At 41.4% G+C, this 18,073-nt stretch overlaps 1 protein-coding gene across 1 annotated transcript in view; it reads right to left on the bottom strand.

Annotated features, from left to right (window-relative positions):
- LOC126473149 (huntingtin) overlaps positions 1 to 18,073 on the bottom strand; it is a 516,516-nt gene that overhangs the window by 449,736 nt on the left and 48,707 nt on the right. Inside the window, exon 6 of the mRNA XM_050100007.1 lies at positions 7,216 to 7,397. Within this exon, the coding sequence (XP_049955964.1) occupies positions 7,216 to 7,397 (182 nt within the window). The remainder of the gene's footprint in view (positions 1 to 7,215; positions 7,398 to 18,073) is intronic.

Raw genomic sequence — 18,073 nt, 5'->3', positions numbered from 1 at the left:
ACACAGGAGGAGCGTACAAGCATCTGATAATTGCACAGACTCCTGTATGGAGGACATAGTAATAGACATCCCTTGCGCAAAGAAGCAAATGAAAGAACTGAAAACAAATAAGTCACCAGGTCTGGATGGAATCCCAATTCAGTTTTAAAATCTATGATCTAGGCTCATTCTATAAGGTTTTGGGATTGTAGCCAGATTATGTCGACTTCTTTCCACAATACTTCAGCAGGCAACCATTCAGCCATCTTCAAGTGAGTGTCCACCACTGGAGATTGCTAGTTCACAGTGTTGGTTTTACAGCAAAAATTGGCACAAAGGTGCATGCACACTGGCAGCAGTCACAGGAGTACACCATTTCTAAATCCGCACCCTCTGCAAACACTGTCCCATCTGTGGCGCACAGGCACATGCGTAAAGGTGAAACTAAATTTCCGCCCTCTGTTGGAACGCACACTCACAGCACTGAAAACAAATGTCTGATGTTTCCTGATGTGTCTTTAACAATAAAATGTTCTCTCTCAGAAAAAATTAAAGAGATCACTGGGTCACAAGCCTTGTACAGTTGAAAACCGTTGTCATGATTTATAAGATATTGTGCTAGATGTATTTCCACAGATTCTTTAATTACTGAATTCCACAAGCATCTCAGTGGGGCCAAGATTTTTGTGGCGGAGTAATCCATAGAATGTCCATTGGTAATACAATGCTCAGCTATGGCTGACTTAATGGGCTGCGAAAGGTGAGTGTGGTTCTCACGTTCAATTCACCTTTCATGTTAATTTATTTATTGTTCGGCTAATTCAATCTATACAAGATGTAGCCTCTTTATGTTATTAAATATATTTTTAAGAGGTGTCTCCATGCATCTCTGTCCATTGCTGTCTTCTGCCAGTTGAAACCCGCAACTTTCCTGAGCTCCTTATCCCAGCGATCTGATGGTCTCCCTGGTGGTCTTCATTTTTCTCTAGGACTCCACTTTAAAACTGATTTTATCCACCTTCCATCCTTCGATCGTGCAGAATACATTTATCTGGGACAATTAATCGACACAAAAGGGAATTTGAAACCTGAAATTTTTCATCGAATTGAACTGGGTTGGAGGGCTTACAGAAGAAATGCAACAGTTTTCAAATCTAACATGCCAGTCTACTTAAAGAAGACAGTTCTTGATCAGTGTGTCCTACCGGTTTTAACGTATGGGTGTGAAACTTGGACTTGAAACGAATTTTTCAAAAGGAAACTTAGAACTGCTCAGAGAGCTATGGAAAGGTCATTTTTAGGTCTCACTAAGAAAGATCGCCAGAAACGTGGAGACATGAGCAATAACAGGAGTAAAAAATATTATATAATGGGTTAGGACTCTAAAATGGCAGTGGGCAGGACACATTGCATGAACCTTTCATGTACTCTGCGTATTGTTTGACCTATGTAAGCTTTGCCACACTGGCATGGAATTTTGTACATTGCAGTCTTCCACAGACCCAGATCGTTCTTTACCAAACCGAGAAGCGCATTAATCTTTGCCAGTGGCTGGAAGATTACTTTAACCTGATGTTTCCTTAGGATCCTGCCTACTTTAGACGAAAGGTTGAAGATTTATGGAAGGAACATCATGGACTTAAAAAGCTCCTTATCTCCTTGATGTTGTGGGTGGTCACGTTACTTCCCCCTTGGCACTGTACCTATCTGATGTGGAGAGTAACCATTATCTTTGAACACCGACTGTAGATGTTCTAGTTCCCATGTAAGGTTGTCTCCATCAAAAACAACATGAGCCCAGTGCACCCACATTCTAAGGATGCTGGTAGTTTGTAAAGGATGCTTGAAGTTAGAGGTCCACATGTGTGGGTGCACGGTAGACAGAATGCTCTAACGACCTGTCCACTTTCCTACTAACCAAGATGTCCAAAAATGGTAAGCAACCATCCTTCTCTATTTCCATCGGAAATTGGATCTTCTTGTAGATTGACTTAAGATGTTGCAACAAACGTGACAGCGTTTCTTCACCATGGGGCCACACAACGAAAATTTCAGCTACATATCAGCAGAAGACTTTCGGTTTAAGTTCTGAGAAATCAAGTGCCTTTTGCTCAAAGTCTTCCACAAAAAAGTTTGCTACCAGAGGGGGCAACATCACCAGCCTGCTCAAAATATTCATTGTTAAATGAAAAGTAGGTTCAGGAAAGGACATGATGAAAAAGTGCTGTCATAACGGCCTTCAACTTACTGCTGATGAGTAAGGATGAGTCCATAAGGAAAGTGAGATGACATCAAAGCTCACTAGCAAGTCAGTTTCACTGAGTTGAAGTGACTTCAGTCTACTGATACAAGTCAGCAGAGTTGCGAACATGATGTGTGCACTTCCCCAAAAAGGTCTCAGTGGAGGGTCAGTAGCCAAAATATCGTGGCAAGAAGTCAAAATTATCCGGCTGCAAACCCCAAACCTCATAATATTCAGTATGCTGGGAAAACTTAAATAATTATAGTACTCTACAACACTGACCCCTTACTTTTAATGCCTTCCCCAATTCAAAGTCCCAACTGATTAAAAAAGGCACAGGTGACTCCTGTATATACACACATCAAAAAAAGTTCTGCATCACCCCGGTCCCCAGAACTCCTGAAGGTAGATGTTGACTGTGGATATTGTATCACAGACACAGTCCCTCTGACTGTTCAGAGATGTCACTAAAGCCATCCACAGAAGATATAAACAACCATGCATGAGCAGCGCCTATTAGACAGAGGGGGTCCGACAGCCGATCAGTTCCAGTCATTCCACTAGGAAGGAGGCACACGCCTCGTGTTGTCTGTAGTTCAACAATGCCTAGATGGTCAACACCGCAGTTCGATTGCATCCGCATTGTTACTTTGCGCCAAGAAGGGCTCTCAACAAGCGAAGTGCTCAGGCATCTTGGAGTGAACAAAAAGCAATGTTGTTTGGACATGGAGGAGATACAGACATGCCTCGCTCAGGCTGCCCAAGGGCTGCTAGTGCAGTAGATGATCGCTATCTACGGATTATGGTTCAGAGGAACCCTGACAGCAACACCACCAAGTTGAGTAATGCTTTTCGTGCAGAGAAAGGCCGTCACGTTATGACTCAAACTGTGTGCAATAGGCTGCATGATGTGCAACTTCACTCCCGACGCCCATAGCGAGGTCCGTCTTTGCAACCACAACACCATGCAGCATGGTACAGATAGGTCCAACAACATGCCAAATGGACCGCTCAGGACTGGCATTACGTTCTCTTCACCGATAAGTGTAGCATATGCCTTCAACCAGACAATCGTCGGAGACGTGTTTGGAGGTAACCCGGTCGGGCTGCACACCTTACACACACAGTCCAGCAAGTGCAGCAAAGTGGAGGTTCCCTGCTGTTTTGGGGTGGCATTATGTGGGGCTGACATACGTTGCTGGTGGTCATGGAAGGTGCCCCCATCATGCACATCTTGTGAATGACTTCCTTCAGGATAACAACATAGTTCGAATAGAGTGGCCAGCATGCTCTCCAGACATGAACCCTATCGACCATGCCTGGGATAGACTGAAAAGGGCTGTTTATGGACGACATGACCCACCAACCACTCTGAGGGATCTACACCGAATCGCCATTGAGGAGTGGGACAATCTGGACCAACAGTGCCTTGATGAAGTTGTGGACAGTATGCCATGACGAATGCAGGCATGCATCAATGCAAGAGGACATGCTACTGGGTATTAGAGGTACCAGTGTGTACAGCAATCTGGACCACCAACTCTGAAGTTCTCGCTGTATGGTGGTACAACATGCAATGTGTGGTTTTCATGAACAATAAAAACGGCAGAAATTATGTTGATATCTATTCCAATTTTCGGTACAGGTTCTGGTACTCTTGGAACCGAGGTGACACCAAACTTTTTTTGATGTGTGTAAGAAGGGTAAACTAACAGACCCACAAAATTATAGACCACTGCCCTTAACATTGGTTTGCTGCAGAATTCTTGAACATGTTCTCAGAGTAAGTATAATACATTTCCTTGAGATGGAAAAGCTTTAGTCCACAAAACAGCACAAATTTAAAAAGCATTACAAGAGCAAAACTCAGCTTGCTCTTTTCTCACACATATCCTGGGAATGATGGATGAGAGGCAACAAGCAGATTTAAAAATTCCTAGATTTCCAAAAAAGTGTTTGACACAGTACCCCACTGAAGGCTTAACAAAAATACAAGCATACAGAGTAGGTTTCCAGATATGCAAGTGACCCAAAGACTTCTTACATAATGGAACCCAGTATGTTGTCCTTGATGGAGAGTGCCCATCAGAGACAAAGGTATCGTCAGGAGTGCCCCAGAGAAGTGTGACAGGACCGCTGTTGTTCTCTATATACAAAAATGATCTGACTGACAGGGTGAGCAGCAATCTGCAGCAGTTATCTATTGATTCTGTGGTGTACGGGCAGGTGTCATCGTTGAGTGTGAGTAAGAGGATACAAGATGACTCAGACAAAATTTCTAGTTGGTGTGATGAATGGCATCTAGCTCTAAATGTAGAAAAATGCAAGTTAATGCAGAGGAGTAGGAAAAACAGATCTGTAAAGTCACAGCATTAGTATTGTCCTGCTTGACTCAGTCACATCTTTCAAATATCTAGGTGTAACACTGCAAAGTATGAAATAGAACAAGTGTAAGGACTGTAGTAGGACAGACAAATGTTCGACTCTGGTTTATTGCGAGAATTTTAGGAACGTGTAGGTCATTTGTAAAGGAGACTGCATTCCTGGGTATTGATCTAGTGTTTGGGATCCCACCAGGTCGGATTAAATGAACACTGAAGCAATTCAGGCAAGGAGGAGGGGGAGATTAGTGTTTAACATCTCACTGACAACAAAATCATTAGAGGCAGAGCCAAAGCTCAGATTAGGGAAGGATGGAGAACGAAAGCAACCGTGCCCTTTCGAAGGCATTTATCTTAAGTGAATTGAGGAAATCATGGAAAACCTAAATCATTATGGCTGGGTGCAAGGTCTGAACCATCGTCCTCCCAAATGGAAATCCAATATGCCAGCCACTGTGCTACCCTGCTTGGTAAAGCAATTCAGATGCAAGCTGCTACATTTATTACCAGTAGGTTCGATAAACACACAAGTATTATAGAGACGCTATGGGAACACAAATGGGACTCCTGGAGGGAAAGTGATGTTCTTTTCAAGGAACACTGGTGAGAAAATTTATGGAACCAGAATTTGAAGCTGACTGCAGAATGATTCTACAGCTGCAAATGTACATTTCGTGTATGGACCACAAGACAGAATAAGAGATAATTAGGGCTCATATGGAGGCATAAAGAATCATTTTTCTCTCACTCTATTTGTGAATGGCACATGAAAGGAAATGACTAGCAGTAGTTCAAGGTACCTCTGCTATGCACCATACAGTGGCTTGTGGAATATGTATGTAGAAATAGATGTAGATGAAAAGGGACAATTATGTGCTTAGTTACAATACTATAAGGAAAAATCCCATTCATTACAGGTTCCCTTTAGCACAAAAAGCGTTGCACACTGCCGCCACCAAAATGTTTGATCACTTACCCAATGATAAATTAGAAAACAGACTGAAAGAGTTTCAGACTGATAACTCCAAAAGATTGTAGATGATAAGGGTGTAGCCATATGAATGTATAATGTGGATGTAAAATGACTCATCTCACATCATTAAACATCATCCATGGAACATGGAGCTACCAAATGAACTAAATTTGCCATGTACTAGCGTTGCTCTCCTCTTTTTGACATGACCAGTTGTATAAAGTGTTGTCATCACCCATTTCACAAGAATACTTCTACCTTTTCTAAATTTGATTCACAAGGGGAACAACTGACAAGATGAAGCTCTGAATCAGTACACAGGGCAGTCACAGACATAGAAAGTTGCAGTGCAGTGTCTGCAAAAGGCATTACATTTATGTTAAGAGTTCCAGTCTGACACACAGTTTTAACTTGTCACAAATATTTACTCACATACTTGATTCCCTTGAAGCTGCAAACGACGAATCCTTGCATTAAATGAATGAATGACTGCATGAAAGAGGCCAAGCATTACCTTATGCTACCTGATCTAAACCATGACTACCCTCCTTCCAATACAAATCACATTCCCCACAGCAACTCTCAATCCTCTCTAGCACTCCTAAAAGTGAACGTACAAAATATCTCCTGCCTTGCAGGATTAAAACGACCCATAATCACAAAAACCCCATCTTCAGAATGGGACTCACCAATACAGGCATACCACAGTGGTCAGTATTAGGTAAGCTCTTGTTCTTGCCATATACCAATAATCTCACACGAGTTATCCAAGAAGCAGAAATGGTTCTATTTGCTGATGATGCAAGAATTGCAGTCAAAGTTAATGAAGTGACTTCAGTACTTGAAAATGTAAACAGAAATTAACAATGGTTCTTTGCAACTGGACTGTAACTAAATTAGGTAAAATGATACAATACATATGATTGCACAAATTCTGACCTCACCATTAGAAATAACGCATGAGGGTAAATCAATAAGGGAAACAGAATATTCCAAATCCTTAGGTGTTTACACTGACAAGAACCTGAACTGCAAATTTTGCATATCAAAAGTTAACTTACTTTTCCTGTTTTCATTTGCTAATTTCTTGTAGCATCATATTCCAGGCTAAAATGTGACTGACAGAAAATGTGTTAGTTTTACAGAAGTGAGTAATAACGATTATATATGGTGTTCACTCTAGAATCCCCTATCAGAAGCTCTTTGAGCAGCTAAATATACTGGCAACAGCCTCACAATACATTTACTCTCTTTATTAAGTTTGTTGTCAACAATCAATCATAGTTTGGAAGCAACAATAACATTCATAAATGTAATACTATCAGAAGTAGCAATTTACACTGGCCATCACTCACCCTTAGTATGGTACAAAAAGGAATAAGGTGTCCAGCCATAAAGATATTTTACTGCCTACCCCCCATGACGTATGAATTTAACAGCTAATAAAATTAACTTCAAACACTGAAATCATACCTGTTTGCAACTCCTTTTACTCTATAGAAGAATTTCTGATCATGCAGTTGCATGTGTGTGTGTGTGTGTGTGTGTGTGTGTGTGTGTGTGTGTGTGTAACTAACATACTCTTATTATGAAGTGATCTGGCTGCTTGGAAATGGTAAGAGGACAAGATGTCAACAAACCTGTATCATTCTATCAATTGAAATCGGTGTCTCGTGTGTACGACATCTGACACCGAAACTGCCTCTCATTTCGTCCTCAGCTGCCTCCTTCAAAACCATATGTGGAAGAATAGATCGAAGGCAACCCAAAACACCAAGTATAGTGGGCACTGGTTGCATCTCACGCACAGGCACCAAACAATCTTGAAAAAGTAAAATTACCATTCTTAGTGAAAGTAACTACTAAACATAAATTGTACAAACAATAAAACTGTTTTCCATTGAGCTAGTAAAATACTTTAGCATAAATAATGGACAATAAAATGAGTAAATTACATTGTGCTGTTGCCTCTATTTCAATGTAAATGAGGAGAGATTACAATAAACACATTTTACAGTATATCCTCAATCACACATTACTTTTCACTCCTGCCACTCTCTCTACCTATAGTATAAATAACAGTATCCAAAAAGAAAACTGTATTGTGTTCAAATGTATGTGAAATCTTATGGGACTTAACTGCTAAGGTCATCAGTCCCTAACCCTAAGCTTACACGCTACTTAACCTAAATTATCCTAAGGACAAACCCAAACCCACACACACACACACACACACACACACACACACACACACACACACACACACACCTGCCCGAGAGAGGACTCGAACCTCCGCCGAAATCAGCTGCACAGTTCATGACTGCAGCGCCTTAGACCACTCGGCTAATCCCGTGCAGCAAAACTGTATTAATACTTGCAAAAGTCAGGATAGTGATATCATTATTTTTTCTATATATGCCTATCGGTAGCATGAAATATTTTGCCTCCTGAAAATAAGTATTGGCCAGCATTGCTGTCACACAATCTAAATAACAAAATTTAAAAAATCAAATCTTAAAAATATAATAATATACCAGTAATTAGACAGATAAAACATCTACTCACTGGCAAGGGAAAAAAACATATAGAAGTTAAAGAAATGTGCAAGTTTTCGGAACCAGTGGCTACTACTCCTGGCAGAAGCATTGAAGGGGAAGCAAGAGTGATAAGGAAAAGGACTGGTTATGTTAACGAAATGGGGAGAGTTATGGAAAAGATGCCCAGAACCCCAGGTCAGGGGAGACTTACAAGATGGGATGAGAAGCAAAGACTGACTGTTGGGGACTCCATCGGATGGGATTTGAAAACCTATACGCCTTAAAAGCGTCAGATAGCATTATAAGTAACACAGAGATTACTGAAAAAAGTTCACGAAAGGAAAGGTTAAGACCGAAGAAATTAACGTAAATTACAACCAGGTGGGCCACAAGGACCAAGGACGTGTTGTAACACCATTTCCCACTATGTAGCTCTGAGAAACTGGTGTCGGGGAACAGGGGCAGTGAGGGATGCGGGTTGGGGGGTGAGAATCCAGATAGCACATGTAGTAAAATAGCCACCGACGTCACGACTGTCATGCCATTCATCCTAACTGATAACTTGGTGGCAGTCATATTGCCAATGCAGAAGCCCAAACAGTGTTTACATAAAACAGCTGGTACAAAACCGTGCCATTTCACAGGTGGCACTCCATTTGATAGTGTATTTTTGTCAGTTACAGGTCTGTGATATAGGTGGTTGTAAGACAGTGTATAGGGCAAGTCTTACAGCAGGGACAGTCATAGGTTAGGAGTCACAGGGTAGGGAAAGAGATGCATAGGCTCTGACCTGTATATTGCAGAAATTGGGAGAAGCTGAGGGCAAAAAAGTTATTCTAGGTGTGAAGAGCAAAATGTCAGTCAGATTGGATTAATTTCAGGGCATGATTTTTAGGAAGTCATAGTCTTGTCGAAGTAGCTGATTAATACATTCAAGACCAAGATAATACTGAGTTGCGCGAAGTGTGCTACGAAACTGTTTTTGGAGGGATCACCAGAACCAGGACTGGATGGGATGGGATGGGATGGGAAATCTGCTTTTGAACTAATCTGGTGAGGTTATTACGCTCAGTGAAGGCTGAGGTGAGAATGGTGGTGTATTGCTGTAAAGAGTCTGCATCTGAACAAATATGTTTGTGTCGAATGCCAAGGCTATATGGGAGGCAACATTTGACATGGAGGGGATGGCAAATGGTAAAATGTAGGTACTGTTGCTTGCTAGTGGGTTTAATGTGGGTAGCTGACCTTCAGCGAAGACGAAATCAACGTCAAAGAAAGTGGCATCGGATTCAGAGTAGGACCACAGGAAATTTAATTGGAAGAATGTATTTAGAGATACGAAAAATTTTAACAGGTCAGTGTCTCCATGAGTCCATATGGCAGAGATGTCATCAATACATCTAAACCAAACCAGGGGCTGAAGGCTAACGGATCCCTGGAAAGCCCCCTACAAGCTACCCACAAGAAAGTTGGCATAGGAAGGAGCCATCGTGGTTCTGATGTCTTCCCCTCAAAAAGGCAAGTATAAAGTTGACTAAGGTGAACAGGATAAGTGCAGGGAGTGGGACAGGCATGTGTATCTGCCTTAGTTGATCAAAACCTGCAATCTATACTACAAAGACTCCCACCCTCTCCCCCCATATTAAAAACACCAACCATTTCATAAATTGTCTGAAACCTGTGCACATCCCACTTCCAACACATCCCTGGTTTGTCACCACTGATGCCAACAGTTCCCATGTACATCATCTGTCTGCTACTCAGCATTACCTCAACCAGCACCCACCAGATTCCAGCCTACGACATCCCTCCTGCTCACCTGAATCAACTCTACACTTACAAACCATTACTTTACCTTTAAGGGACAGACATTCAAACAGATCAAGTCACAAAGAGGGCACTGTCCTGTCATACATAAGCCTTCAGCCCCTGGTTTGGTTTACATGTATTGATGACACCTTTGCCATATGGACTCATGGTGACGCTGACCTGTTGAAACTCCTGGAATCTCTAAATACATTCTCCCAATCAAATTTCACATGGTCCTATTCCAAATCCCATGCCACTTTATTTGACACTGACTCATCCTCACTGAACATCACCTACACACTTCTGTTCATGTTAAACCAACTAGCAAACAACAGTATCTACATTTTGACAGTTGCCATCCTTTCCTTTCCTTGGTTAACACCTTTGCCATGGACTCATGGTGACATACAGCCTTGGCATTCGGGCAAAAGTACTTGTTCAAATGCAGACACTTCAAGAGAATACACCACAATTCCCATCTCAGCCTTCATTGGATTTAATTACTGCACCAACCTAGGTCAAAAGCAGATTTCTCAGCCCATCACACCTAATCCCGATATTACCGATCCCTTCAAAAAACAACTTAACTGTACACCTCTTGTTACTCAATATTAACCTAGTCTCAAATGTATTAATCAGCTACTTCGACAACACTCTCACTTCCTAAAATCATGCCCCAAAATTACGTCCATTCTGTCTGACACTTTGCCCATCACTCCTAGGATAGCTTTTTGCCGCCCCCCCCCCCTCCCCCCCTTCCCCTGTATCTGCAATATTCTGGTCAGACCCTATGCTCCTTCTCCAACCATTTCCCTACCATTTGACTCCTACCTTGTGACATTCCTGATATAAGACATGCCCTATGCACCCTCACACCACCACCTATATCAGCCCTCTAACCGACCGCCCCCCCCCCCCCCGCACCCAAAAAAAAAAAAAAAAATTACACACACACACACACACACACACACACACACACACACACACACACACACACACTCTTACTATCAATCGGAGAACCACCTATCGAACGACACAATTTGTGTACCAGCTGTTATGTAAACACCATTTAGCCTTCAGCATTGGTATGACTACCACCAGTTAGGATGAATAGGCATAGACACAGTGTTTATACTGCCACACAAAACAACATGACGGTCATGGCCTTGGTGCTTGTTTTACCACACATGCTATATGGATTTTCATCCTCCTCCTTCCTCTGCTCTGAAACACCAGTCTCTCTGAACTACACGTTGAGAACTGGCATAACAACACGTACTTGGTCCTCGCCCCCCACCCGATCTTAATTTACATTAATTCCTTCAGTTTCAACCTTTCGTTTCTGTAACTATTTCTTTCTTCACTCCTTATTCATTTTCTATACCTGTTATATTCTGGCCTGTATAACCCCCCCACTTCACATGTCTACCACGTATAATGCCTTTAGGTTTCTGCTCTTATTAACTCTTGCATGCTGTTACTTTTCCATAACCCTCCCAATTTCCTAAACCTCTTCTTTCCCCTTCAAACCTTCTGCCAGAAGAAGCAGCCACTGGCTTGCAAAGCTTGCACATTTTGTTGACTTTTATGTGTGTTTTCTCCTGCTGCCACATGATAAATAGATCTTTTATTGATCCAATTATTTTATAATCTAAATAATAAGTCATTACAGCAAGTGACCAGCAAGAAAATATGTTCTGTGCCTTATTTGAGTGATAATCAAGGCTTGATGACAAGAAACATATGATCATTTAGTTCTAATAGCACAAGTATTGCTCCACTTTTTTAAAAATTTTGATTGGTGATGTCACTACTCATTGGTACTGAAAAACACACACACACTTAATGTACCTTGAACAAAATAAAATGTTGCAGTCTATTGTCATGTCACTCCAGAAACACAATGTTTGTTTCTACAAACAAACATTCATACAATTGCTAGCAATGTTCAAGCATTGTATACGCATTTACTTGTACCCTTTGAGATACCAATCACATATCCGTGTCAATTTGAAAAAAAGATACATATGAAACAGCTACATGTGAAGCAAATTAACCATCCAATAAATTAGCGCTGAAAGGAAACTACACAGAATGATACAAAGGAACAAAGATATTAAGCAATATACATACATTAAATGTTAAGTGACTCATAGTGATAAGAGACTTCAGGATGAAAGCTGAAATCAGGAATGACTAAGTCAGAGACGACAGGTACCACACCCGTACCAGAAAACACTGTATGGAAGAAAATTAAAAACAAAGAATGTGTTATGAGGGAACTGCAAGATCCTGAAGCAAATGTTACATGACACGTACCAGGAGAACTGTGTGTGAGAAAATCAAGGGTACGGTGGTAAAAATTGAAAGAAGTTGTTCTAACGTAAACCTGGCTAGTCTAAAGCAGCAGTCATACAACTTATTTCCACATTTTATAATTCTTATCTACGACCACAGTTACACTATAAAAATACATAAAATTTTCTGCTTATACAATTCATGACAGTTGATGCTTAAAGGAATCGTTCCCAAGACTAATTACAGTATGTCATCTTCTTTGTGTATTTAAGCTAATCTTACATTTTAACAAAATATGTTCCCATTTCCATTTTTATTATATCTTCACATACCTTCAAAATTAGTTTTATTTCGAAATCCTTACTACTGGCTTCTGTTAAACAAAATTATGTAAATCTTAGCATCATTATTATGTTCCCAATAACATGTTGTTTGTAAAAATTGACATTCTGTCTGTAGGGACCACAATTGACTTACACTCTTTTTCTCTCTTATTGATAGAATCACAAGAACCTCTCAGTATGGAACTGTCTTCAGTCACACCTGATCATCGTCAGACATTACCAGAAAGATAAATATGGAAAATCATAACAAAATATAGCATACTAGTACACTGACACACACAAAATCTCACTTGCCATACTTTTAAAATGTAGCAGAGGTTTGGGGGCACGGCTTCCTCGGAGTACAGCTCTTAATGGTGTCCCAAAGGCTCTAGTGTTCAGCCTAAGGGTGTCCCATTCTGCACACAATTTTCGACCTCCACTGCTTACTTCAAATGGGAATGATGAGAATTGCTGTGACTTCACTATCAAATTCCTGTCTCTGGATATCTCTAATATGGTTAATTGCATCATTAATTGACATTTAGTATTATTGTTCTGATAGTGTTTTAGAAGGCTTTCTGTTTCTGCCATTGGCTATTCTATCCACCGTCAGAACAAGTTTTAAATGTCTTGCCTGAGTGCACTAGAGTACGATATCATCACATAGCGAGAGTTCCATGAGTAATTAGAGGAAAAAGTGCGCGAAATAAATAACATGAGTGAAATATGTTCGGTTACTTTGCTGACTACCGGTAACATACATTACTAAGAGGTTTCTGTTTGTGAGTGTGTTATGCATGTGCTTAGTGAATTTTATGTTCCTGTGAATAACAGCAGCAAACCACGAGTTTGAAAACAACACAATACAAGTTCAGTTTGCAATTTATCAGGTAAAATTTTGGAACACATAGTTACGATGAAATTGAAGGAACTTGGTGCACAATATCCAACGTAAACATGAATCAAGAACAAAAAGCGTAAATCCATGCAAGAGTATACACACAACCTTGACAGAACAACATACAATGCAACTGAGTGGTTGTGTGCACTATATCGCGTAAAACACACATTTTTGTAATACACAAGTACAAATATGACAAACGTGGTGTGTAAATTACCATGGCAGTTGCTCATGTCAGCCAATCACAGCACAGGATTTGAGACAACACGGAAACTTCACTGTTTCGTCACACAAACTCAAACACCACAGATAGAGCACACAAAAGAGTAAAATTTGAAGTTGAGAAATGAAAACACCAAAAACATTAGGCATATAGCGAAACTAACATACAACGTATTAAAGATCTCTCTGAAACATGTCTTTTTAGGTTGGTTGGTTGGTTTGGGGAAGGAGACCAGACAGCGTGGTCATCGGTCTCATCGGAATAGGGAAGGATGGGGAAGGAAGTCGGCCGTGCCCTTTCAGAGGAACCATCCCGGCATTTGCCTGGAGTGATTTAGGGAAATCACGGAAAACCTAAATCAGGATGGCCGGACGCGGGATTGAACCGTCGTCCTTCCGAATGCGAGTCCAGTGTCTAACCACTGCGCTATGTCTTTTTAGTACAATTTGTTGTGGTAAACTGTTAGGAAATGTGACGCTGGGGAATAAATATACTACACAGAGTGATCTCTAGCACAGGCGAAGACCAAGGTTAGTTCTGATTGGTAAATGTCGCTGCCCTCCCCATTATGGGAACCATGAGCCACACCTGGATCTGGAGGCCTTCTACACTTTAATCAAGGGAGATGAATCACCAGTTGTGATCAATTTGTTGCTACCTAGTCACCAATTTGCACATTGCTCACCTGTACAAGAGCGGTTCGGTCATGCACTGTTGCTTTAAGCCCCTATAGAAGCATGAATCTATGATGAGGCACATTAATGTAGCATAGACAAATCAGGGAATTAAACAAATATATTAATAAATGCAGTCAGAATACTAGAGGAAAAGCATTTAGGATGCATCCCACTGTACCAGTCATTAGGGTTTCTTCCTGTTCCATTCACATGTGGAGCACAACGAGAATGATTGTTTGAATGCCTCTGTGTGTGGAGTAATTATTCTAATGCTATCCTCACGATCCCTGTGTGAGCAATAGGTAGGGGGTTGTAGTACATTTCTAGAGTAATCATTCAAGGTCGGTTCTTCAAACTTTGTTAATAGACTTTCTCAGGATGGTTTATATCTATCTTCAAGAGTCTTCCAGTTCAGTTCCTTCAGTATCATTGTGATACTCTTCCATGCATTAAACAAACCTGTGACCATTCGTGCTGCCCTTATCTGTATAGGTTTAATACCCCATGTTTGTCCTATCTGGTACGGGTCCCATAGACTTGAGCAATATTCCAGGATGGGTCACACAAGTGATTTGTAAGCAATCTCCTTTGTAGACTGACTGCACTTCCCTAGTATTCTATCAATAAACTGAAGTATACCACCTGCTTCACCCACAACTGAACCTATGTAATCATTGCATTTCATATCCCTAAAAGTGTTACATCCATGTATTTGTATGAGCTGGAGACAATTCCAACAACGACTCACTGATGTTATAGTCATAAGATATTATGCATTTTTGTTTTTGAAGTACAAAATTTTACATTTCTGAACATTTAGAGCGAGTTGCCAATCAAGATCTGACTGAATATTTATGCAGCTTCTTTTAGATAGTACTTCATTACAGATAATGGCATCATCTGCAAAAAGCCTGATTTTACTTTAATATTCCCTGCAAAGTCATTAATATACAATATGAACAGCGAGGGTCCCAACACACTACCCTGGGACACACCTGAAGTTACTTCTACATCTGATGACTCTCCATCCATGATAATGTGCTGTGTCCTCACCACCAAAAAGTCCTCAATCCAGTCACAAATTTCACTTGATACCCCATATGATCATACTTTTGACAACAAACATCGGTGTGGTACTGAGTCAAATGCTTTTTGGAAATCAAGAAATACTGCATCTACCTGGTTGCCGTGATCGAAAGCTTTCAGAAAGGCTGTGTTGCAGACAGGCACAGTGAAAAGAGTGTCACACTTTGTGCTTTTGGCCAAGGTCTTCTTAAGGGAAAAAACACCACATATGTGCACACTTGCGCGCACACGGACACACACACACACACACACACACACACACACACACAAACAAAAAATCCCTACTCGACACTGTTGATGCCACTTCTCTACACAATGACATTCCTCATGCCCATGCCCCTTCAGACTCCAAATCCATTACCTCATTCTTCATATATCTCTCTAATGTTATCTTAACATACAACTACTTCTCCTTTGACGGGAAGGTACACACACACACAAAAATGTGGCAGTCATGGGTACCCACGTGGCAGCCTCCTATGCCAACCTGTTTATGGACCATCTAGAGGAAATTTTACCTGGTCTCCCAAACTGCCGCTCTGGTTCACGTTCATTGATGATATCTTTATGATCTGGAGTCAGGGCCAAGGCACACTATCCTCATTCCTTCACAACCTCAACACCATCTATCCCAACCCCTTCACCTGACTCTTCTCAGCTCAGCATGCCACCATTCTGGACACTGACCACCTCATCTCTGATCACTGCATCCACACCTCTGCCCACATTAAACCTACTAAACACCAACAGTACCTGCATTTCAACAGCTGTCACTGCTTCACACCAAAAAATCCCTCTCATACAGTCTGGCCACACGAGGACAGTGTATCTGCAGTGACTAGACCTTCCTTGCCCTGTAGGTCTAACAAAGGCCTTCACAGACAGTACTATCTCTCAGAGCTAGTACACAAACAGATTTCCTGTGCCATATCACCACACACTCTTTAATTCTCCCACCACCCTCACGAATCAGCTACAAAGGAGTACCCCCGTTATCACCAAGTAACACCCTGGACTGGAGTAGCTGAAGCACATTTTACTTCAAGACTTTGATTATCTGTCATCATGCCCTGAAAAGACGGACATACAACCCAAACCCCAAGATCCTTCCCATCCATCCTAAAGTTGTGTTCTGTCCCCCACCCAACTTCCGTAATATCCTAGTCCATCTCTATGCCACTTCCAATCCCAACCCCTTGCCATGGGGATCATAGCCCTGTGGAAAATGCAGGTGGAGGACCTGTCCAGTCCACCCACCCAGCATTTCCTATTCTAGTCCCGTTACAGGCTTATCCTACCTCATCAGATGCTGTGCCATCTGTGAAAGCAGCCATGTCGTATACCAGCTCTGCTGCACTCATTGCACTACCACTCTATCAGGATGAATGGCCACTGCCGAACTGAGGCCAACAGCAAAGGGTATCATCCAGTGGCACACCATGCAACTCAACATAATATGCCTGATTTCAATGGCTGCTTCACAACCTGGGAAACCTGACTCTGCCCCTCCAACACCAGCTTTTCTGAATTGTGAAGATGGGAGGTTTCCTTACAACACATTCTCTGTTTCTGAAATTATCCAGCACTCAACCTACAGTAAACTACTGCCCCCATACCCTCCACCCAGCAGCTTCCACCCCCTCTGTCCTATCACCTCCTCCCAACTCACATCCCATCACCCTCATTGTGCACTGCTCTCTGCCGAAGCACCCACTGGTCTTTTTCCTCCTCTCTGCTCCTCTCCTTTCCTGCTGCCCATGCCTCCCACTCCCCTCCCCCACAGCTTCCTGACACTGTACTTGGCAGCCTTGTGCTGCCACCTGCTGACTCCTCTCACACCCTCACTACCCTGCTACCCTTTCCCCTTCACCACTCCACTCCAGATTCCTGCTTCTCCTTGACACAATACTGTTGCATTCTAGTGGGAGAGGACTGAGATAATGGTCATGTGTGCATAAGGTGTGCTTGCTTGTGTGAATGTATGTGCTTTCCTTTCCCTTTCTGAAGAAGGCTTTGGCCAAAAGCTCAATGTGTAACAGTCTTTGCACTGTGTTTGTCTGGAACTCAAAGTGCCGTTTTCACAGTGAGTAGTAATCTACCTTATTCGTAATATTGTTGATATTCCAGCCTTGAATTCCATTGTTTAAATATATATGACATACACTTTTAGTTGATTTGCTGTCTGATATTGGATTGTGCAATTTTATACACAGCTAAATAACTACCTTTAATTAAATATTTTACACCACAAACAGAACTACTGCAACATGATCAAATAAATGACTATTTAGCTTGACACTGCAGTCCTATGTTGTTCAAATCACAATCTTACAAACATTATGTTACCAAAAACTGTTAATAAAACACATATTGATGATGTAATAATTCGAAAAGATGATGGAATAATGGAAAAATCGCTCACACAGATGTTAATGCTATAGCTGACATTAATCACTACCCAAGTCTGTATCTCATATCTACTAGTATATTATGTGTTTGCGTCACTTTTTATTGATTTTATAAACAATTTCTGTGAGGCTACTCAAACTTGGAAAAAAATTCTCTGAGAACTCCAGGTATGAAGAGAAAGATGGTGTCAAGAAGTTCCTGATAAATTAATGGTGAGTGGCTGAGGGGGGCG

This window comes from Schistocerca serialis, chromosome 4, assembly GCF_023864345.2.
Source record: "Schistocerca serialis cubense isolate TAMUIC-IGC-003099 chromosome 4, iqSchSeri2.2, whole genome shotgun sequence".
In the NCBI taxonomy this organism is placed as follows: domain Eukaryota; kingdom Metazoa; phylum Arthropoda; class Insecta; order Orthoptera; family Acrididae; genus Schistocerca; species Schistocerca serialis.
This window is presented reverse-complemented; position numbering and strand designations above follow the sequence as displayed.